The sequence below is a fragment of the Sander vitreus genome, chromosome 11 (assembly GCF_031162955.1).
Source record: "Sander vitreus isolate 19-12246 chromosome 11, sanVit1, whole genome shotgun sequence".
In the NCBI taxonomy this organism is placed as follows: domain Eukaryota; kingdom Metazoa; phylum Chordata; class Actinopteri; order Perciformes; family Percidae; genus Sander; species Sander vitreus.
The window spans coordinates 24,900,570-24,923,525 of NC_135865.1; the positions used below are offsets into that span (position 1 = coordinate 24,900,570).

The following is a 22,956-nucleotide window of genomic DNA, read 5'->3' on the forward strand; positions in this document are numbered from 1 at the left end:
ATCTTGAGGGTCTATAGTGACGGGCCATTCTGTGTGAACGGTTGCTTGCCACAGTTGCTGTCCCTGGTATGCACTTAGGCTTAAAAATAACTTCTGCCCCTGCAAAGTCAATACTTGGCATATCTGCATTCTTCCTCTGTAGTGTGTCACTGTTATGAAGTGTGCCTGACACTGGACATCACATTCAGAAAACCAGCTGGAAATGCTAAGCTATGTTAACTGGTTTCACTTTTCATGCCACAAAGTGATAGTTGTACACTGCTTCAAATCCACCAGTTCATTGTGACCTTCATGTTGCCAAAAAGCACCTCATTGCCATTTTGTTAATTTGGAGAAAATATGTCACAGAAGCAATTCAGCTTGTGATAGTTTAAAAGTATATATGGTAGTGGTTGTCAGGTATTAAGATATTAGTGTTTACAATACCAAGATATCAGAAGAAAATCTGTCTCAAATGTATTTTCCTCCTGCATATTATATTTGATAACTTGATAGCAACAATTGTTACAGCAAGAATACTAGTTCTTGTGTAAATACAGGCTCTTTGGCTTGTAGAACCATAATTTTGCTTAATTTACATGTACTATTACTAGTCTTTTAATTTGCTAAGGAAAAATAAAGCGGCACAGAAGAATCTGGATTTCGTCCTGACTGAGAGGAGAGCTGGATGTGTGGGTGGTGGGTGTTTATACCTGAAATCTGACCTGCACTGTCATTCTACTTATTCAGTGTCTCTATATATGCACCGCCTACACTGCTCTCCTGCGAGTAAACTGGACTCCTAAAGTTTGGGTAGAGGAAGAACTGTGTTGGGACATTTATTAAAAAAAAAAAAAAAAAAAAACTGTGTGACTCTTAAGTCTCTCATGGATTTGTTATAGTCCCTGTCCTCCCTGTTTCCTGTCTCTCTCTTTCTGTTATGTTAAGTAGCAGGCCTGCTTTCTGTCCACCACTCTCTCCTTGGGTTACAATTCCAAACATGGTTATCCTTCTAGGGCTCTATCAACGCCCACTGTCCCTTATCCCTTCTCTTCCAGCTGTTGGCTCTACAATGCAGGCCGGATGGGTGAGAGAAATAGACAGAAAAGCTACAGCAAGAGAGACGACAGGAAGACTCGGAAGGGAAAGACGGAGTACAGAGAGAGGGAGGAAGGGACACATAATGAGACAAGACGAAGAAACCCATTCCAGCTGTGTTTCTATAATAAATAGAGCCGTGAGAACTTCTTCATATTGAAGAACTTTCCACTGCACGCCAAGGGAACAAACATTTACTTCTGACATTCTTCTGGCAGTATTAGTTGTTTATTTTTGATCACATAAAACATCTAGTTGTACATGTTGATGGGACAGAAATAGAACCAAAGTTCATTGGATGAGAAGTTTTTTGGTCCTCTCGTTGTTTTGTGCTTCAGAAAAGTCTCTCCTCAGCTTGTCATTTGAAGACAAACATGAGCACAGACAACTCGACTCTGCTGGACAGCTTGATCTTTCCCCCTCTCTGCGATGGCTGGACCAACAACACAGAGGGAGCCATCTACCATTTGGGCAACACCATGCTGTTCCTGGGCTACATGGGAGGCAGCGGGGCCTACGGGTGTCTCTTCATCTTCGGCTTCCTGACTCCCGCCTTCGCGTTCATGAGCCTATGGGGTTGGCTAACGATGTGCAGCCTGGATGTCTTCACCTGGAACCTGCTTCTGCTGCTGGCCTGCTTGGCTCAGATCTGCCACCTGCTTTATCGGCTGCACCAGGAGGGCATACGCAGTGAAGAACTGACCGCCCTCTACCAGGCGGTGTACCTGCCGCTGGGCGTGCCCGTCCAGGTTTTCAAGGAGATCGCCGGCGCCTTTGAGAACAAGGTGGTGGAGCTGAAGGCAGGAGCGACATACGCTGTGGAGGGCAAGACGCCAATCGACCGGCTCTCCTTTCTGCTGTCTGGGAGGTGGGGAATGTGTGCATGTGTGTGTACATCTGCACACCTGTACTACATAATGCAAACCACAACACAACAGAACCGTCTCCACAACAATACGAGACACTTGAGTAAAGTAAATCATTGAAAACTTTTCTTAAAACTACAATAACTACAAAACCTTTTTTTGGCCATTTGAAGGCAGTGGAAACAAGCAGTAAACATGTCACATAGAGTATCATCACCTTTGAAGTTGACATGGCAAACATAATAGCAAACAGTTGCTTATTTACAACAGCAACATTAGCATTAATTCGGAGTCGTGTTTAAGGCCTGTCGATGAATGTAGGTCCAATATTCACTCTCCTTTTAGCTCTGTTTTTGGTCTCCACCAACATCTAAGGGAAATATCTGGCTCTTTAGCTGCTAAATGCTCCACTATGTTCACCGGCTTTCTAAAGCCGTGTTTCCACTGTGTGATACGGCTCTGCTCAACTTGACTCAACCCACTTTTTTGGTACTAGTACTTTTCTCTTTTCATTTTCCACTGCAGATAGAAACCCCTCAGTGAGGGTGGGATTCTCAGCTGATCGCCATTGCACGTGACACTCGCTGAATCCTTTAATTGGTAACCAAACAGAAGAATGTTTGTTTGTTTAGTTTGTTAGTGGTTTTGTGCCATTTTTAAAAATCTGGGTCGAGGGTATAAAAAAACTTGCAGTTGCTGTTCACGGTAGCTTGGCTATTTAATAACCGTGGGTTTGTACAGGATGTCCCGTGTCGCGCTAGTGACGATTCTCTCTGATCAGTCAGTGGTTTGCAGTGTTTTAACTCCACCTTTTAGTATCGACTCAGCTCGCTTGGAACCTCAACCAAGGTGGTACCAAAAAAAAGTACAAGCCACCGGGTACTAACCAAAACCTTTGCTAATTGAAAACTAAAAAAGAGCAGGTTAAGTAGAGTCGAGTCAAGCCGTACCATGCTTTGGAAAAGCGGCATCATTTTGTCTGTCTGCCATTTGGTACTGAGCAGGTACATAGTGCACAGTGAGTTTTTACAGATTTATATAACCGCTGCCTTCTGTGTCTGGAAATGATGACAAATGATGAGAGCGGTGAAAATGAACCTAAACAGTAAATTTGCATCAAAAACATTTAAGCAAAGTACAAGTACCTCAAAATTTCACTTTCAACCACCGACTAACACTCGTTTTGAGATACTCTCTACAAAAACTGAATACTAAAAAGCTTCCCACAGTGGTAGTTTACATTATTGTACAGATGTTCATGTTATTTTACATTATATTTAACCTTCTCAACCAAGTAGGGTAAAGGTAGTTCTTCTTTCCATTTTAATTATAATTATAAATACGTTTGCAAGATTCAGTGTCACTGAAATAAAGACTAAAACAAAATGTGTTCACCCATATATACCACAGATATACTGTAGTATTTATTGATTTAAATTCCTCAATTCACCCATTGTTTGAAAGAAATCTCCTATTTTAACTGACTAGGGCAGAACTGGATTCCTATTTCGGACTCTTTCATGCTGTTGGCAGTGTGTAACCGTCACAGGAAATGTATCCTCTTCATCCAAACATCCTCAAAGTAGACCTGCATTAAATTTCACAGTCCTGGAACCTACACAAGAGAAATGTAGTAAACAGTATTTTTGTCTGTGACTCACCAGGGTGTCGTCCTTCTGCACTCTGCCAGCTGGTTAAATGATATCTTTGTACTTTGGGACAGGAGTGGACGCTGATGGCTCCTCTTAAATTCATCATTGTAGATTAAATGTTGGTCACTCTGCCAACAGCTCATGAGTACGAGCCAAATCTAAAACAAGAAACAAAGAAACAAAGAAACAAAAATCTAATAATGATGTTTGTCATTTTATATTCTTGTTCATCCTTAATCTTTCATTAAGATTTAAAGATTTGCATTACTGATATGTAATCAACATCTGTTTTTAGTGTTTTACTACTAAATGTGTTACTTAAGACATTTCCATTCATCAACAGTCTCCTGTTTGGATTGTTAATGTCCACTATATGGCCAAAAGTATGTGGACACACAAACACGTGCTTGCTGGGACTCATTCTCATCTCATTCCAAAACATAAATAATCTGCTGCTGTAGACTTTTCACAAGATGTTGGAACCTGGCTGCAGCGATTTGCTCCCCATCAGTCACAAGAGCGTTAGTGATTTTGGCCACTGATGTCGGCGATAAGGTCCAGTTCATCTCAAAGGTGTTGGATGGGGTCGAGGTCAGCTGTCTACCATTGGTAGTATGCAGTATTGGTAGTATGCAGTATGAAACTGTTAAATCCATTTATTTTGTAGTATGCTTGGCAAGGCTTAGTCCGTTTCTGGTTTTGGAAGTAAACAAGTTGTTGTGACCGTTCAAGTGCTTTGCATTGTGGGACACAATAGGCATGGTACACTGGTCCGCTGCATACCCAAATCAGTATGACATCTGGGTATTTTTTGGCATTCTGCAGAGTTTGCATACTGCATACTACATGCTACATTTTGGCCAAATCAGTGCTAGTATATTCTGTGGTTTTGAATGCAGCCTAAAAAAAACATTTCTTTCTGCACCTGGCTTTGTGCACAAGTTCATTGGAAATGTTGCCACAAAGTTGGAAGCACACTAAAGATAGTGTCCACATTTACTTTCACTAAAAGATCTGAATACTTCTTCCACCACTGTTTTGACTTGTAATGATTTCTTTCAGTAGATGTCAGGTGATTGACATAAGGCAGATCGTTTGTAGCACTGATGTGATAACATTCAATTCAAGTTGACATAAGGATAAAACAGAAACTTTTCACTTAATCCAATGAAAGTTTAATGTTTAGTGTGCTGGATTATCTCACCCTGTGGAAGTTATTCTTTTTCTTAAATAAAGCTTCCTTCTATGGGAGGAATGTCCCGATGTTAGATGATTTCGGAAGGAATCCTGGCAGAAGAAGCTTGGTATTATTAATTTATCTTAAAGATGTTCCATGTACATGTTTGAGTGGTGAAAGAAGTACTCATATCCTTGATTTAAGTAGAAATACTATGGTCTAAAAATACTCCACAAGTAAAAGTCCTGAATTCAAAATATTACTTAAAGCTGGGGTAGGCATAAATTTTTTACGTTGTTGGACAAAAAATCCGTAATAACATTACAGCATATTGTAATTCAAGTTGTCTGAGAGAAAACTAGACTACTGCACCTCCTCTTGGCTCTGTTTTAAGGCTTTAGATAGTCTAGCCCGTGACAGGAGACTTTGGCCAATCACAGGTCATTTCAGAGAGAGAGAGAGAGAGAGAGAGTTCCTATTGGCTATTCTGCACATGCAGAAAGAGAGGGGAGGGGGAGAGCTACAGGACGAGGTCTGACTCTACTTTAAATTCTGCTTTTTTTTTAAAAAAAAACTTTTTTTACAGCTTTAAATCCAAACGTATTATGAGCAAAATGTATCAAAAGTAAAAGTACTCATTGTGCAGAATGGCTCCTTTCACATTGTTATATCCAGGCATGGTTGAGTAGAATACAACATTACGTAATTTGGATACAAAAAATGTAACTGTAATCAGATTAAAGTTACATTTAGTAAAAATGGGGATTAGCAGGATTACAATTTTAGAATACATTTTAAAATAAAGAACGACATACTGACATAACAACACTTCACGAGTCACAAACACACACCACCACTCTGGTCTCGAGTGAAACAAATTCTTTATCATGGCCTCTAATGTCAGTGAAAGTACAGGGCAATGCAAATTCTGCCCATAATTGGTATTGAGCTAATAAAGTAATCCAAAAGTAACGGAAAGTAATCAATTTATGGCTTTAATATTATGATACTTGGATTAGGTTACTGACATTTGACTACATTTTTTAACAGGTAGTTAGTAATTGTATCGGAATACATTTTTTAAGTAACCCTACCAACCCTGGTAATATTGCTGTAGAATATTGTATTATTCTGTCTTTATTACTAACAAATACATGTCAGAAAATTTTGATGTTGTACTACGTCAATTTGGAGCCAGTTTTAGATACATCACTATGTATACTACTGGATAGATTAGTGTAGTACTGCATCATATCACATACTGTAAGCATATCTGTTTTTTATCATGTAAAAAGTAACTAGAAGTGTCTTTAGGGTAAAAAGTATAATATTAACTAAAATGCAGTAGAGTAGAAGTATAAAGTAGCATAAAATGGAAACATTTTAGTTCTTTTCATCACTGTACTTTTTAAGAAACTAGTCAGTCTGTCCTAGCAGAGACATTCATGCTAACATTTAGTTGCAAAGTTACCTCAAGATCTCATTATCCTAATCTCTCTCTCTCTCTCTCTCTCTCTCTCTCTCTCTCTCTCTCAGGATCAATGTATCTTTGGAGGGACAGTTCCTGCATTACATCCACCACCACCAGTTCCTCGACTCTCCAGAGTGGGAGTCTCTCAGACCAAACGAGGAGGGAAAGTTCCAGGTACTGTACATGCAGTTAATTCATGAGGCTCCAAGTCCCAAGTGGGGCAGTAAAATGTTAAATTAACTTGAAGGATTTGGAACAAGAAACCAAGACGTGGATATCAAGTTGTCTTTTGTTTCCCTTCTGTCCGACTCAGCCTCTGACTGATAAGCTGAACAAAGCAGTTGCCCTCTTCTCTTTCACATTGCCTATCCCGTTGCTTTAGATTAGTTCAGTTAAAGTAGAAACATGTTGGACATTCACAGGTTTGTCTCCAGGACTGAACAGGGTTTCAAACAGGAAGGCTGTGCTGGATATTTTGATCAATGAGCTGCACAAATAGAAATATAGCTGCAACAAACGATTAATTAATAAATCTTCTTTTCTTCTGTTAATCTTCTGAAAAGTAACCCCAAGAATGTGTGCAGCCTAAACAAATAATAAACCACACAGAAAAATACACATTTTGGTTCCCACATATAAAATAGAAAGAATTACAATAAAAAATACTTTAAAAAATAGTATTTAAAAAAATTAAGATTCTAATATCACTTTCACTTTCACTTTTCACTTTAATAAATCACCTTCTGATTTAAAACTTTTGAAAGAACCAGGCTAGCTGTTTCCCCTGCCTTCAATCTTTAACTTAAAAATCTCATCTTACTCTCGACAAGAAGGCAAATACGTGTATTTCCCAAAATTATTGACAAATGACTTGTATTCAGAATGGAATAGAAGCTGTTTTTGCCGTTACTCCATACCCAATAGTCCACAAACTCTAACAGGCCGGCTACATTGCACGTGTAACATATGCACAGCGGATGCTACGCTTCCACTATAATCGATGAAACTGGCTACACCGGGCATTACAGCAGCGCCTAAGTGGTATGCACCGCGGAGATCCGCTCTACAAGCATAAAAATAGGACAGTCTTCTATTTATATTTTACTTTTTAAAAAATTATTTACACAGAAATGGCTAATAAAGTCTCTTTATTTCTTTTAAATTAAAGTACCGATATACACGAAATGACTTAATGACTGTCAATGAGCGTATTGGCAGTTTCGTTTTTTCCTCATTTGATAACAGCTGAGTGCTGACAGTAGATTGACGGTTTACATCGCTGTGCCAGCTCCAGAAATGGAAGCCTGTGACTCACACAATCCTACGCCGTTTGTGCGCAGCAGGTGTAGCCAATTAAAGGAAAAATTCCGGGGAACATCCGCTCCGCTAACAGTCCGCATACCGAAGTGTAACACTTTAAAGCTACATTGTGCAAGAATTACTCCCATCTAGCATTGAGATCATATATCGCAATCAACTCTCTCTCGCCACGCAGTATTGCAGCTATGGTAGCCTTCACGCTTCAAAAAGCGAAGGTGTACAAAAGGCCGTCTATCAGCCGTGGTTGTTGGAGTTCATGGATGAGTTCATGTCGGAGAGTGGCGCGGACGCGCGCTTGACACCACGAGTGGAAAGGAGAGCGAAAGAAAAGGAGACTGCAGTGTCCAAAGCAGCTCCAACGTTCACTCTTTTTTTCTGATGATGCCGGTCTCTTGCTCTTTTCAATATTTGTTTTCTTTTTCTGGGCGAAGAAGAAGACTCCTGTTCCTGAAATTTGGATTTTGATTACGTGTGGTCCTCCATGTTTCCTTCTTCAAACTTGCCGGGGGCCAGGAAGCGACGAAAACGCGAAAAGGCGGAGCAGTATAGCCTGTATGTCCCTTACCGGCTAACGTATTTCAAGATGGCACATCCTTCTGGAGCGTCTACCCCCAGTTCATGCAAGCGCAAATGTAAAATTCCAAGCCAATAGGCCAATAGGAATACTTGGAATTGAAGGTGGTGGTCAATATTCATGAAAAAGGACAAGTTTTTGAAGGGCAATACAGATTCTGATAATGAACTACAAACGTTACACACTGGAGCTTTAATATTTAGGTTTCATTCATACTCCCCAGGTGACCATGACAGCAGAGGAAGACTCCCGCTACATCTCATGGCGTCGCCGGCGCCTCTATTTGGTGATGTCAAAGGAGCGTTACATCGCCCGTGTCTTCTCCGTCATGCTGGGCTACGACATTGCCGAGAAGCTCTACAACCTCAACAACAAGCTCTACATCAAGAGCGGCGTGCTGTTGGACATCCGCCTGCCCAGCCTCTACCACGTGCTGGCCCCCTCCTCGCAGGGCAGCGAGGGCGGCAGCGGTAGCGGCAGTGACGGGGCTGTTGGCAAGGAGCATCCGCAGGGTGAAGACCCGGCACCGGCCTACCAGATGTCCGATCCAGCCCAGTTTCAACCCCACCTGCAGGGACCAAGGCACCCCACTCTGGATGAACACCAGGCCCCCCAGCATGACCGCTATCAGCACCCCTGGGCGTCAGACGGCGAGCTGCCCACTGGTGAGGACTCCACCAGCCTGGTCCTGGAGGACTTTGCTGATGTAGCGGGCTCCTTAACTGATTATGGCAATGAGAGGGATTATTTGAGGTAGAGGCAGGGTGCTGGAGCTAACACACTGGGTCACCACTTAAGCTACATGTAAGTACCTCACCTGGGCGGAGAGTGGCGTAGGGGAGGCGTGTGCATGGGTGGCTTGCAGTGCACAATTCTTACTAACCTGGCTTTACACAGACACAGTATAGGGCTGGGCATTTCGGACAATATGGATAATGCAATGGTGGAAAGTTACTAAGTACATTTCTTCAAGTAGGGTACTTAAGTAACCTACATTTTTAACATCATTCTATTTTGAGTATTTCCATTTCCGCTTTCACATCTCAGAGGGAATTAATGTAATTTTTTTAATCCACAACATTCACTTTATATTTACAATGCAGATTTAGATATCACAATTACTAACATAAAAATATGATTGATTAATATGAATTAAATTATCAAGTACAAACTCTAAAACACTTTAAAAGTGTTATATTTTTGCATAATGACTACTTTTACCTAGCTTAAGTACATTTGCTGATAAATTCTTTTGTACTTTTACTTAAGTCTGACTTTTTAATGGAGTATTTTTTATTTATTTTTTTATATATTATTTATTGTCATTGTTTTGTTTTTACTGAAGTACTTCCTCCGGCACTGGACAAAATGCATACAGGATTAAAATAGTCCGATTGATTGGACTAAATTGGAGTAAATGTACTTAGTTACATTCCACCACTGTCTCTGTGTGTGTGTGTGTGTGTGTGTGTGTGCTTGCGTGCGTGCGTGCGTGCGTGGGGAAAAATACAGTACCATGCTAATAATCCAGAGTGCTCACTCCCCCCCCCCCCTGCATGCCTTCCCACCATCCCAAAAGCAGCCTTCGCCTCAATCACAGGTGGAGGATCACATTTCATAGCTGGGTGGTGTCAGAGTCGGGTTTGGGTTGCAGGGCGGCTGTGAAGCAGTAGGTCAAATCTATCACAGACAGTAGTAAAACAGCTTCAGTTTGGACATATAGGCCAAAAATCTGCTAAATATGATTCAAGAATTTTCCTTAATACTGTATGCCCCAATGACAATCTTGCATATATGAAGAAAAGTCCTCTGTTAAATGCAGAAACTTATGATATTTATTGCATGTCTGTGTCCATGTGTGTGAATGACTAGCAAAGTGTCAGCTGTTACAAAATAAAATATATATGTAACAGCTGCCTGGTTTTGGCATGAGTCCGTCAGAATTAAAGAGCAAAGGGTGCCTTTCTAGAACATTCAACACACGCACACTCATGTGGAACAGATGTATTATGTGAACACACAGGCTTCTGGCTCTCTGCAAGCATGCAGGGTGGTGATTGGGTAGCGACAACGATAAACACCCACCTTTAGTATTCATTTCAATTCAAGCAAGGCGGGGTTACCAACACAAAATGGTGTCTATCCAATTATGTGTGCCAAAAATACAGAGTCTGGGAGAGCTTTTATAATATTAATGAGAGCCTGTCAGTGTTAAAAACAGCACTTTTAGTGGACATACATTGAAGGTGCACATTTATCCTAAAGTATTACATTGCTGCCCACTTAGCGGCTGCCGGTTAAAGCATTCTCGCTCAATACTGGATCAATTTCAATGTTCACATTAGTCACTTAGACCAGGGGTCTTCAACATTTTTTAAGCCAAGGACCCCCTAACTGAAATAGAGACGGAGCAGGAACCCCCTACTACATATATTGTATAAAATGAAGTTGCATAATAAACTGGGCCTACAATAACGTATATGGCAGTCGAAAACCTTTATCCATACCTTTTTAGTGCATAGAATACTAAGCTATTAAAATAGCCTAATAATTGTTGGTGTAATTTTATAAATCATGTTTTAATGTTAAACATACTTGTGGCAGAGTGAATCCTTAGGATTAACCTTAACCTTACATATAGACCAGTAAGCATTGGGGATTTATATTTGCTAATAATATGTTGGATTCATGTTAAGACTTTTAGACTTTTGAAAAAACTTACAAAAAATGTAGAATAGGCCTAATTTTGAGGCCCCCCTGCATTGACTCTGAGGACCCCCTAGGGTCCCGGACCGCCTGTTGAAGATCGATGACTTAGACACAAATGCATGGGAAAATAGTGTTCAGGTTAAAGAAATATCAAAATTCCCCTTTAAGGCGGCTCCTGCATTTTATCTTATCTTGAGGGATCTCTATGTCACGTTGTAATACTTTTGAAATTATGTTTACATTATAAATATTCTTAAATAGTTTTCTAAAACATAGGGTCAGAGGTCTCAATTAGGGCCCGTAAACATTGCTAGAAGTAGCAGACTACTGACCTTAGGTAGAGCGCCCATAGGAAGATATTTGGAATGTATTGGACAGCGCTACCTTTGTTATATGTAATAAAACGAGCAACAATGTTAGTTACAAAGAATATACATATAAATTATATATTATTAGTTACATTGATTTATTGATCATGTCATGCACTGCTCCACAGTGCCATCTGGTGGGGCCCGGCCCCTAATGCAAAGACGTCACTGCAGATGTTGCATCAAGTTAGTTTTTTTGTTTGTTTTTTAAACCCGTTGGATTCATATATTTAACTGACAAACGAGCTTTGTTTCTAACCTTTACATAACACAATTATTACCAAGCAACAAATCTGTGAACTGACATTTGTTTCTCAAGTTGTTTGAATAAATTACAACTTATTTGTTCCCCTATTTGTTTGATCATTTCTCTCTGTGGAGGAGAAACAGCACTGAAGCTACAGTAGCTTTAATTTGCCACATGTTGCAGTTTCTCTGTAGTTTTGATGTGACACACAGCAGCACAACATGTTTCCACTGTCTGTCATGTTATCAGGATGTCAGTAGGGTTTGTTGTGTGTGTGATCATGAGAACCCTAACCGAAGCTTCGATGTTGACTCTGCAGGAGGTGATAGTGACGGGGATCTACCACCTCGATTCCAGAGGGGCAGAGCGCCGCTGGCTCCCACCGACACTCCCAAACTGTGAGAACAGTCTCTCTTGGAAACCGTATTTTATCTACTGTATAGCAGTATGAATGTGTCACAGATCAATTGTTATGTCTCCTCCTCGCTCTCTGTCCCTGTTCTCACCTCACTTCGCTCATCTTTAGTCCTGAGCATGAAGACTCTCTTCGTTCTGTTTTATTTTGCAGTTTGAGTGATGAGACAGCTAATATTGATATCTTTCAACAATCAATACTGTTGGGGCCGATATTTATCATCATAATAACTTCAATTCATTGAACGCCCACAAATTACAAGTGCTTTGTGTTGCCTAAAAGTTTTCGTGTCAAGATTTAAAGTCTCTGAAGCAGCATTCATGCCCCCAAATCTGCCTTAAAATCCTAAAGACAGGGGGACCCACCACATTTATTCAACTTTAGTAAAACTTGTAGATGTTTTAGCATTTCAACGAACATGGCATTTACAATATCTATAATTCAACAACTGAGCGAACCAATAAAATGCTCAAAGAACATTGATATTGTGTGTTTATTTAGCTGCAGGGAATCATTAAAGAAGGACATGCTGACTTGCAGATAAACTGTATCCAACATTTAATAAACTGTCCACAATCTGAATTAAATCCTAATTACACCATGATCTTAAGTGGCACTGAAACACTACAGACAGAGCGACAGCCTTCACCTTACCAGCACATTAAATGTCTATAAAATGGTATTATGTAATAAAGATGGATTCCGTGATACTGAAACAGATGAAATTGGTTTTCATCTCACTTATATTTGATGTTTGAGTTGGACTTCACGTGATTGAATGCTCATTTTTGATGTTTGTTTTTTTCACAACCCATACTCAGTGTTACAGAGAGTATTGATTTAACTTAGTACGATTACACATTTTCTGGATTTGAACAGACCTGCATTATACCCAATTCTTAATCCTTTCAAGATCTGGAAAATATTTTGTTTTGCATACTTCCTGAGAACTTTCCAGATGTGTATGAACACTTACAAAATGTACAAAACCTGCAACTTGGCAGTTTAGATCTTACTTTCATGTTTAGTTTATTTATCTGAATGCACCATTGATGCCAATTTCATTTGGAGGACAACCTCATACTTGATCTTTGGCGATATATCGGATGCCTTAAAATGCCTGTTTTTTTTTTAATTTTCCTTTGTAACTGAGAATTGAATACACACATGTATACTGTGAATTGCATTATTTGTCCCGTTACTGCTTTGCTAAAATACAAGATGGGACTAAAATGATGAAGTCAGTATTTTCATGGGCCAAGATTTCTCCATAAAGCTCTGTGTGTGCAGTGAAAATGTAGTTTGTTTTCTGTGTCTACTTCCTGTCTGTCAGGGGCGTAGCACAAAATTCTGGGCCCTGTAGAAAGACATTTTCTATGGGCCCCTCCCCGCATCCACAGCTCTTCATTCTAGCATCTTTTTGGGTCCTCCTCACATGAGGGCCCTGGGTACTCAGTCCCCTTCCCCCCCCCCCAAGTCCGACACCCCTGCTATCTGTCACAAGACCACTCAACACTGCGGTTATAGCCCCCATTATTAATGCGTAAGATGAGAAAATTTCCAATTGTGCTAATCTTTGATTACAGAATAATATACAAAAAGGTTCTTCTAATGACAGTTTCTCCTGTTTTAGATGAGCTGCAGTTTTGATTCTGCAGTGCTGATTATATTTGTTTCCATTCCAATATCTAACACACGTCATTATTTAACCCCCAAAGAACAACAGAGAAAAGCAGTTACTAGTTTATTGTGTGGCTTTAAAAAGAAAAAAAACTCAGTACAAATATGAAGTCAGTACAATTAAAACCACAAGTCAAAAAATACAGAAACCTGGAACATCCTAAAATCTTTCAGAGCTGCAAACCCAAAAAAAAAAAAAAACACAACTCTGGCAATAAAGTATGACTAGGCTGCATGTTTTCAGTTAACTGCGATAGTCTCCATCCTATTAGCTTCGTCTCCAGAATAAAATGTGGCTCTTTGGCTCCCTGATCATTTAACAAGATGGTCAAAATGTGAAACTGACTTCATGTTTAATGGATTCACTGTAGATGCACTGGGTGTTTTCAGGGTAGGCCTCATTTCTTCAGAGGATGCCACACACCTGCACGAAGTCATGTGTCCACGGAGCTCCTCGTCTGATATTGATGTTGTTCACGCACAGCGGCTCCTCTCGCCTGAAACAAATGTAAATGAGATTTAAATGTTTAACTTTTTCCTAAAAGTGGGGGGAAAATAAATTTTTAATTACAGATAAGACATCTACAGAGAAAATGGAACTGCACCAAAGTTGTTTAACCATTATATTAGTATTGCAATTGTCTCTCTTGTCCCTTGACTTTTAAGATGATTATTTTTCACATTTTGACTTTTATTATTGATAAAAGAAAACACAGACAGAGAGAGAGAGAGGAAACAAAGGGTCCCTGGCTGGAATTTAATTGACATCTGATATTTCATAAGGAGCTAGTACAAACTTTTGAGTGCCACCTTTCAGCCCAGAGGTGCTGGTGTATCCCTTTTATCGTTTTAACATTGCACCTGTATTTCAGTCAAGAACCAAAATGGCAAACTGTCTCTGATTTACTGCGTTAATATTTCATCTCCTTCTGTGATGGCTCAACAGAAACAGGCCTGGAAGCTGTCAATGATTTATAGAATATAAAAGAATAAAATCCAGCAGGAGGAGGCGTGGGAGCTTGAACAGAACAGTATGTGGGTGCACGTCAACGTTTTAGGTATTACGCACCCGACAGCGGGGAACTCGGAGAGGCAGACAGACTTGACGTGGATGTCTCCCTGTCTGTAGAAGCGAGCTCCGGTGTTCTTCAGCTCGATGGAGTCGATCTCACACAGGGTGGCAGGGTGAGACAACACCTTCCTGTACACTGTCGTATCTGTCTGACTGCAACACACACAGTTAGACTAACATTAAACTTAACAACCCCTCTGCCCCTGCACTCTCTGCTAGGGGAGGGAGAGGGGGGCTGGCAGGTAAAAAAAGAAGGAGCATACATTTTAGTAGGCCTAGTGATGGCCGAATGAAGCTTCATGAACCATTTTCTTTATTTTCTGAGGCCACTAGCACACCGAATGCCATTCCTTAAGCCTTTTTCTTTAAACCAAGAGCGCCATCTACTTACAGCCTGAGCCGCAGCGCTGTTCCCAGGTTCTGAGTCTTCAGTGTCACCTCCACCTCAGCGCTCTTAACCAGAGGAGAAACCTCAAGCTGCAGCAGGAAGTGATGAGCTGAGCAGAACAGGAAACATGTATTTACTAACCTACAACATATAAAAACTCTTGATTATCGGCATCAAAGTACAACACAATAACAAAGTAATTTAGTTTACTTCATTTGTCTTTTCCAACTTATAAAAAAAAAAAATTATAATAAATAATTATATCTTTGTGTTGCATTTATACTGGTGATACTGAGACTTAACAGAACAAAGATACCTAAATTCATCCTATATATATATATATATATATATATATATATATATATATATATATATATATATATATATATATATATATATATATATATATATGTATATATACACATTACTTTTACTGGTGATACTGAGACTTAACAGAACAAAGATACCTAAATTCATCCTCATATATATATATATATATATATATATATATATATATATATATATATATATATATATATATATATATATATATATATATATATATATATACATATTACTTTTAAAGTGGTGACAAACCAAAGCAACTTCATGCTGACCAAAAAGGTGTAGCTTATAACACTTACCCTTTTGAATTAACTCCTTTGACTGTTATACATCTTTGTGTTGCATTTATTCTAATCTTTGTTTTTGTAAACATGCAACTTCCTTAGTTCTTAATTAGCCACCTTTGAACCTGAACTAGTAAAATACCAAACTTTGAGAGAATGCAAAAATCAGTGTGTTTAAATTACGTAATAATCAACGTGAACATTTCCCCACAGAAAGGACTGTTGCACACTCACAGCAAAAAGGTGGCGAAGCAGTTGTGAGGAGGAAGAGCTTCTGCTCTCTGGGAACTGGAGACATGGCTATCCCACTGTTTTCTGATAAACCTGTAACACACACACACACACACGTCAAAAGGGCTCCATGTACGTTGACTGTGTCCCTGTATCAGCGTGTGTTGGTGTATCGGGGGGTCAAAATGATAAGAAGCTGCCAAAAGCCGCCGTGTGACGAGAGCAGACCTGCTGCCTGAGTGCAGCCTGATGTAAAATCTACTGGTGATACTGAGACTTAACAGAGAACGGAACAAAGATACCTAATTTATATTTTTATTCTTTCAATGATTGGATGTTACCCCGCGTGTCTGCGCCTCCCCACCCTGATAAAACATCTATTAGACTACTGCGACTGTGTCTTTTACTAAGTCCTGCATTCAAAACCTTCAGCAAAATGTACTTAAAGTTAAAAATACTCATTGTGCAGTAAAATGTTCCCTGTCAGTGTTTTCCTATTATATATGATGTTTGTGGATTAATATCCCTGCTGCATTAATGTGTATGTTGTATTTTACTGCTGTAGATGTTTAAGGTTGTGCTCATTTTAACTCCTTTATATACTGTTGGGTAGTTTAATCTACAGCAATGCATCATATACTAAAAAATCATTTTACATTTGTAGCGTCGCTGTCCTGTGAGAACCACGTACCTAGTTGTACAGGAGGCCTTTACTTTTCCAATATCATATTTATATATGTGTAATGATTTTATTGTAAAAAGAGACATGAACAACTTAGTCACAAGCATCATGTTTGAGGAGTGCACTTCAGATAATACTAAATATTGATAATAATGCAGAAAATAAGGATTTTATGCAATAAAAGGTGCAGTAGGTAAGACTTTTAAAACTGACTCTGTCATATTTGCTGAAACTGACCCTGTGTTCCAGTAGAACTACATGAAGCTGGTTATTTAAAAAAAATCCGGCTCCTCTGGCACCACCTACAGCCTGTAGTGCGATTTGCAAAAATCCACCGCTCCCTGTTCAGATGCACCAATCAGGGCCAGGGGGTGTGTCTAACTGCATGTCAATCACTGCTCATGCACACGCATTCATTCTCCCTTGTGGGGAGAGGGGCTTAGGAGACCGTTTTGGGCTTTAGAGAACGGGGGACTGAGAAGTTGTCGCTAAATCCTGGATATTCGCAATCCTACCTACAGCACCTTTAATTTAAGTACTGTAGTACTTGGGTTTTCTTACCTATAGTTGGACATGTCCCCTTGAAGACATCACAGTCCATGCAGCGTCCCTCCATGAAGTCCTCATAGCTGAAGCATGGGATCCCCATTAACGAGCACGAGCCGTTCAGCGCGCTCATGTAGACATGCAGCGCCCTCATGTGGTCACATATCACATAGCCATACACTGGGAAGTAGACAAGAACTGACAACACACAGAAAAACTAAGGGGTGCCTAGAACTGTAGAAATCTATTCACGTATAATTTGATTTTGTATTCATAACTTCCAGGAAAAAGAAAGCAACCTGAGCTATACTTTAGAGGACACAGCAGCCAAGTTTAAAAACAACAAACACAGCTGTGCTGTCTTGCTGTTCATCTCCACCTTTCAGGTTTTAGTGAGTGCTAGAAGAAGGAAGTACTCAGATCTTGTGGTTAAGTAAAAGTAGCACTAGCCTACTAGCTACAGTGTTGAAATACTTGGGTACAAGTATACAAGTCCTGCATTCAAAATGCTACTTAATTAAAAGCACAAAAGTATTAGCATCAACATGTGCAAAATGAACCTAGGGGTTCTCTCTACTGAGGTGTAGAGAGGAGAATTATAAAGTAGCAGAAAAATGGAAATACTCAAGTAAAGAACAAGTATCTCAAAATTGTGCTCAAGTACTCGAGTAAAAGTACTAAGTTACTCTACACTGTAAACTTACTTGAAGCAAACCTAGAGCGAGCGCATCCAGTCTGGTCTTTTCCTCCGTTCAGGAAGAAGTCCACATGACCAACAGGGATGGAAATCCCAAAATCTGATGCAGAAGAAAACCTCATTAAAGCTATTGCCATTTTGTTGCCACAGTGGGGCTTTTTTACTCTTTACTGTAAACACAACCCTGGGATGATAGGAAAAACATAATTTGGACAGTAAATGTCTACAGACTTAGATAGCTTTGTTTTTAGTGCTGGTCATTATGCAGATATCACATGTCTACGCTCCGACCACATTACCCCATGAAAACACAATTGCACATTGGATTTTCCCTTTATTTTTCAAACATGATGGCCTGTGATGACAAAATACTTATTATGCCTCAGTGTGATGTTAGAGTTCCAGTGTTTTTAGTACTTTTACCTACTGTTGACCTTTTGTAAACAGAGGAAAATACACTTTCCAAAGCTTCCATTGTAAACACAACTAGTATTTAGATGGAAATGGAAAGAAATCAGCATTGTTTTAAAGCTTTATGGTATTTAAAATAAAGTTGTCTCACAGTCAGCGTCTGTGTGGATGGCGTCAACAAACTGAGCGTCAGATGGGTCCAGCCGGTCAAAGGTGTCGGCTCCTTTAAACATGGGTCCTGCAGGGTCAAGAGCTGGGCGACAAGGAAAAGTGAAGCAACTTCTTTGGCAATTATTTCCCATCAGTACTCAGATAATGAAAGTTTACTCTGCATTACCCCACTGAAAATGTAATGGCCTTTAAGTACAGTGGTTTGTTGTAGTTCAAGTAAAAGCATCCCCCTCCCCCATAACAAGAGAACTTTAGTAGCATTTTTAATTCAAGGAGCCCAGTTTTATGTCGTAGGTTGTAGTCCAAAAAGTCTCTGTGGCTGATGTTGTTAACAAACAAAGGTTTTACAGGACTAAACATTACTTTGTGAGAATAAAAGCTGCTGATTTTAGAAAACAGAGATGCATGACAGCAGCAAGACAACTATTAAAACAAAAGAAAATGGAGATACAGTGAGTAAGTAAGGGACTGTTCGTTATTTATTTCAGGGGCCACCGGAGGAGTTTTGGGATCTTTTATCAAAATAGACCTGACCCTCCCTTCACCAGCAATACATTTTCAATGACCCTCCAAAATGATGTGGAAAAAAAAAGGATGACCCTCCCCAACAACTTATTGATGCATTCTGTACTGGTTTGCACTTGGCAAAGACATACAGAGACATTGTTTTTTTACAGCCATGACTTGACTGTGTGATTAAACCTCTGCATTCTCATCTTACGCATCACACTCCTGTTATGGCGTGGTGGCCATTTCAGTAGATTTACTCACTAACATAGTTGTGGAAACAATAAGCATGGAAACTAAATGCGCACTTCCTGCATTACTTCAAATACTAAGTTACTCATCTAGTAAACTAGTATTCACATGAAATAAAACATTGAGACCATTCAACAAAAGGACACTGGGAAATAACAAATTCAACACTAGTTGCTATGGACTCGTCACTAATCTTCCCCAGCCATTGTATATTTTAGCACAGGTAAGCTTGCCGAAGCTGATTATCTAAAACTCCATTTCTCAGACATGCGTCAGTTTGGATTTTGCATGCTACCACTCCTTCCTTCTCAAATGCCTTGAAAAGGCTGTAGTTTGCACAATTTCACAAATAATCACTGGGATATTTGAGTCGGGTATGGCTACAGCCTGGAGACCTCCCATCTCATGCCCTCCTGGCTGGTGAAGTCCCCGAGCTTCGACTTTTCAAAATAAAAGCTTGCGTCTGGTATGTTTTTGTACCGTGTTTTGGATGTTTTAACAGTACGGCAACGATGCTAATGAATAAAATTATTTTTTCAGCAGATGTCTTAGTTAGCGAGCGGGATTTATTCAGTTTGGGAAATCCCACGGTCTCTAAAGCTACAGCTCAAATTGTCTGGCTGACTAAACAGGGAGGGACCCATCTGCTAGCTATAGGGGCCGAGACTGAGAGAGCTACATAGATAAATATGCACCAAACAAGCCACTTTGAAATTTTGCTCTTCTCATGAATACAAAAGTTGGGTGACCCTCCCTCTTAGACAAAAAAAAAAATGGGATGACCCTCCCATCAACAAAGAATAAAAAGACATGACCCTCCCCTATTTTCCTTTGGTGGTCCATTCCATAAATACCGAACGGTCCCTAAATTGTTTCAAAGATTATTTTAGATTCAGTCAGAAACACAAGGAATCGAAACTGAAAATCATATTCACACATTACTAAAATAAGGATTGAACAATGGATTCATCTGCACACACACGTTTCACTATCTTTGTGGGGACCCGTCATTGACATAATGCATTCCCCAGCCCCTTACCCTAACCATCACAACTAAATGCCTAACCTTAACCCTTACCCTCACCATAACCCAATTATAACCCTAATCCTAAAACCAAGTCTTAACCCTCAAACAGCCCTTTAACCTTGTGGGGTCCAGCATTTTGGGCCCCAAAAAGAGCTTTGCTGACCTCTACTAGCAGCCAAAATGAATTGTTTTTTAAAGCTGGTGATGGTTTGGTCATATTGATTTTGCACAATATTTGTTATTACCATTTATTTATTAATGACCAGATTCCCATCAGCAGCTGTGTCATCTTAACCTGCGCTTACATTCAAATTTGCACCAGCCTCTCCACTCAGACAAAAAGACCCGATATAAACCAGTGAACAGTGGCGCATTGTGTTGGCTGGTGTTTTTTGGGGACAAGCGTCTCCACACAGCTTCAGAGAGGCTCTTATCAAAGTGCTGTTGTCTTTTGAAGAGCCCGGCTGGTCTTCCAGGGTCACACTGAAACACATTCACAGCCGAGAGGCTCTGTGAGAGACTTCACTGTCTGGCCTGTTCTGCAGCAGAACAACAGCAGCTGGCACCTTTTATTTTTATATTCACCATTTCAACAGTATTGTAGAAGTTCTCCCTCAAGGTTTTGAAGTGGAACACAGGTGTAGCAGGACTTTAAAACTTTGAATTATGGCATCTAAATGTTTTTTTCTTCTTCACGACTCACAAGAAGAAAAATGCAGAAGAAAAATCTATAATCAGATAATAGTGACGTGTTTTCAATTCAACTGCTTAGAGAAGAAGGCTTTTATGTTCCTTATGCACCAATATGTCTGGACATTATGGAGGTGGTTTGGACTCACCTGTGATTCGTCCTATCTTCCCCTCGAAAAGAGTCCCCACGAAACCAGCGACGTGCGCCCCAAGACTGACCCCGATGAAGTGGAAGGACTCTAGCTTGCATCCGTGTTTCTGTTGGACAAGACAGTTGCAGCACTCATTTTTTTATTTTCACCTGCAGCTGTTTCTGTGGGAGCTATGAGTTTATTAAATCACCCCCTAATGTGTTGTCTCTCACCTGCAGCTGGTTGATGAGGACAGAGATCTGCAAAGCTACCTCCTTGTAATTCTCCACTGCCAGGTTGTAGGCGAAGGAGGCGCCGTAGACCCAGTCCACCACCAGCACGTTGACATTTTGCGCCCTGAGCACGGCCTGGGCCAGCTGCTTCACCCAGGACGGCTTACTGCCCAGGATCCTGGGGGGATGTAGGAAAGGCCAGACGGTGGCGTTGACTTGTACACCATAAACGATCAAAGATCAACTATGTCATACTATGCTATAGTAGTGTGTCTCTGTGTGTGCTTCTGTGTTGTTGATGTGTTTTTTTAATGTGTGTCTATGCACTTTTACCCATCTACTGTATATGCTACTTGTGTTAGGTTTTTCTCATGCCATCAACCTGCCAGCTGTCATGATGTGGACTAGTGGTTGTGTCATTTTACTTGTCTATGCCTACGTGTTCTTGTTTTAGGTTTGTGTGTTGTATTGTTGTAGCTTATCTATTGTTTTAAGCCACCAACCAGCTAGGGACTGCAGATGAAAATTAGCCTGCATGGCTAAATCTGGCTCATTTACATGTTGGACTCTGTGCTCATGTTGATTAATGTGCATTGTCCCTTTTAAATAAAGAAATAAAAAAAAATTAAAAAAACTCTGTTTGGGGGAAATAACCAAAAGGGTTGTAAAAAGTTTGAGTGATCGTGTAGAAACCGGTCGCTCAGTCAGAGGCTCATTAAAAGAAAAAAAAAAAAAAATAAATCCTGTCCTCACCTGTAACCGTGGATGATGACTTTTGTCGGGTGGGAGATGTTGAAGTAGGACGGCTGCTTCTGTGTTTCGGTGAGAGACTCCTGGTTGAACATTTGGGCACAGTCCATGTTCCTCCTCGTGAGCAGCAGGTACTGCACCTGCAGCTTGACTCTCTGCTGCCGGTACTCCAGCCAGGTGGTGTTGCTGAGGTCAGCGCACTCTTCATCGCTCTGAATTTCCTCCACACCTGAGAAGAACAATGTAATATTGTCGTGTTGACTGGGCTTGAATGTTGAATGGGTTTTGGTCCCATGCATCACACAGCAGCAAACATGTTGAATTCAGACAATAACACACCTTGCTGATTATTATAGATTATTTTTGTTGTGTCGTTATCTGGTGTCAAATACACAACATGTCATGTTTTATCAGAATAGGATTTTATTTCTTGCATGTGAAAACCTTATTGGTAATAATCCCCATTCTGATAGAACGTGACACGTTGTGTATTTAACACCAGACGACGACACAACAAAATGTTCATTTTGAAATATCTTCCTTCTGTCTCTAATAATATACAACACCACATTAAAATATACATGTCAAAAGAAACTGCAACTGACACAGGATAGTCAAATTATGTTTTTTTTGTGAGGAAACAAGTGATTTTCAAGTAATTTGTGACAGATTCTTATTTTTTACAAATACTCTGTGTATCATTATTTGACCATAAATATATAAAATCTTATTTTAGATTAGAAGGTTGTGATTTAGTGTATTTGTGGTGCAATGTAAAAAATGCACTTAATGCGCTTAATGTCCAGCTGAAACTACAAAATTCATCCCTTTGTGCAGTTAAAAATCATGACACATTTTCCAAATTATTATTATTATTATAAGAAAGACAATCTCTATCATGAGCTTCTTCACTTACCCACCACCAGGGATGTAATGCAGACTGTGAAGACGCAGAGGAGGATCAGTTTGAGTTCACGAGGCAT

The 22,956-nt window shown here is 40.0% G+C and overlaps 2 protein-coding genes across 3 annotated transcripts; one reads left to right on the forward strand and one right to left on the reverse strand.

The window, feature by feature from the left end:
- Positions 1-3: 3 nt before the first annotated feature.
- Positions 4-13,139, forward strand: popdc2 (popeye domain cAMP effector 2). 2 transcript variants are annotated; one of them, XM_078262515.1, is made up of 4 exons: positions 4-1,945; positions 6,309-6,417; positions 8,361-8,802; positions 11,781-13,139. In XM_078262515.1, the coding sequence occupies exons 1-4, from the start codon at positions 1,452-1,454 to the stop codon at positions 11,861-11,863; spliced, it is 1,128 nt and encodes a 375-aa protein (XP_078118641.1). In that variant the 5' UTR covers positions 4-1,451; the 3' UTR covers positions 11,864-13,139. The 2 variants fall into 2 exon arrangements, with proteins under 2 accessions (XP_078118641.1, XP_078118639.1); XM_078262513.1 differs by having other exon boundaries at positions 8,361-8,941; positions 11,781-11,870.
- A 497-nt stretch (positions 13,140-13,636) lies between these two features.
- On the reverse strand, positions 13,637-22,956 carry pla1a (phospholipase A1 member A). The gene is made up of 11 exons (XM_078262878.1): positions 22,890-22,956; positions 21,977-22,202; positions 21,224-21,401; positions 21,009-21,117; positions 18,364-18,465; positions 17,809-17,901; positions 17,120-17,302; positions 15,880-15,969; positions 15,020-15,125; positions 14,626-14,781; positions 13,637-14,053 (listed from the first exon to the last, which is right to left on the reverse strand). Exons 1-11 carry the CDS (start codon positions 22,954-22,956, stop codon positions 13,963-13,965), a joined length of 1,401 nt encoding a protein of 466 aa, XP_078119004.1. The 3' UTR covers positions 13,637-13,962.

Bases quoted from the DNA above. Each gene is read 5' to 3' on its own strand.
- popdc2 (XM_078262513.1), top strand. From the start codon at position 1,452: ATGAGCACAGACAACTCGACTCTGCTGGACAGCTTGATCTTTCCCCCT. The intron at 1,946-6,308 runs GTGGGGAATGTG...TCTCTCTCTCAG, and splicing joins TCCTTTCTGCTGTCTGGGAG to GATCAATGTATCTTTGGAGG. The intron at 6,418-8,360 runs GTACTGTACATG...CATACTCCCCAG, and splicing joins ACGAGGAGGGAAAGTTCCAG to GTGACCATGACAGCAGAGGA.
- pla1a (XM_078262878.1), bottom strand. From the start codon at position 22,956: ATGCCTCGTGAACTCAAACTGATCCTCCTCTGCGTCTTCACAGTCTGC. The intron at 21,402-21,976 runs GTGAGGACAGGA...ACATCCCCCCAG, and splicing joins GTCATCATCCACGGTTACAG to GATCCTGGGCAGTAAGCCGT. The intron at 18,466-21,008 runs GTGAGTCCAAAC...CTTGTCGCCCAG, and splicing joins GAAGATAGGACGAATCACAG to CTCTTGACCCTGCAGGACCC.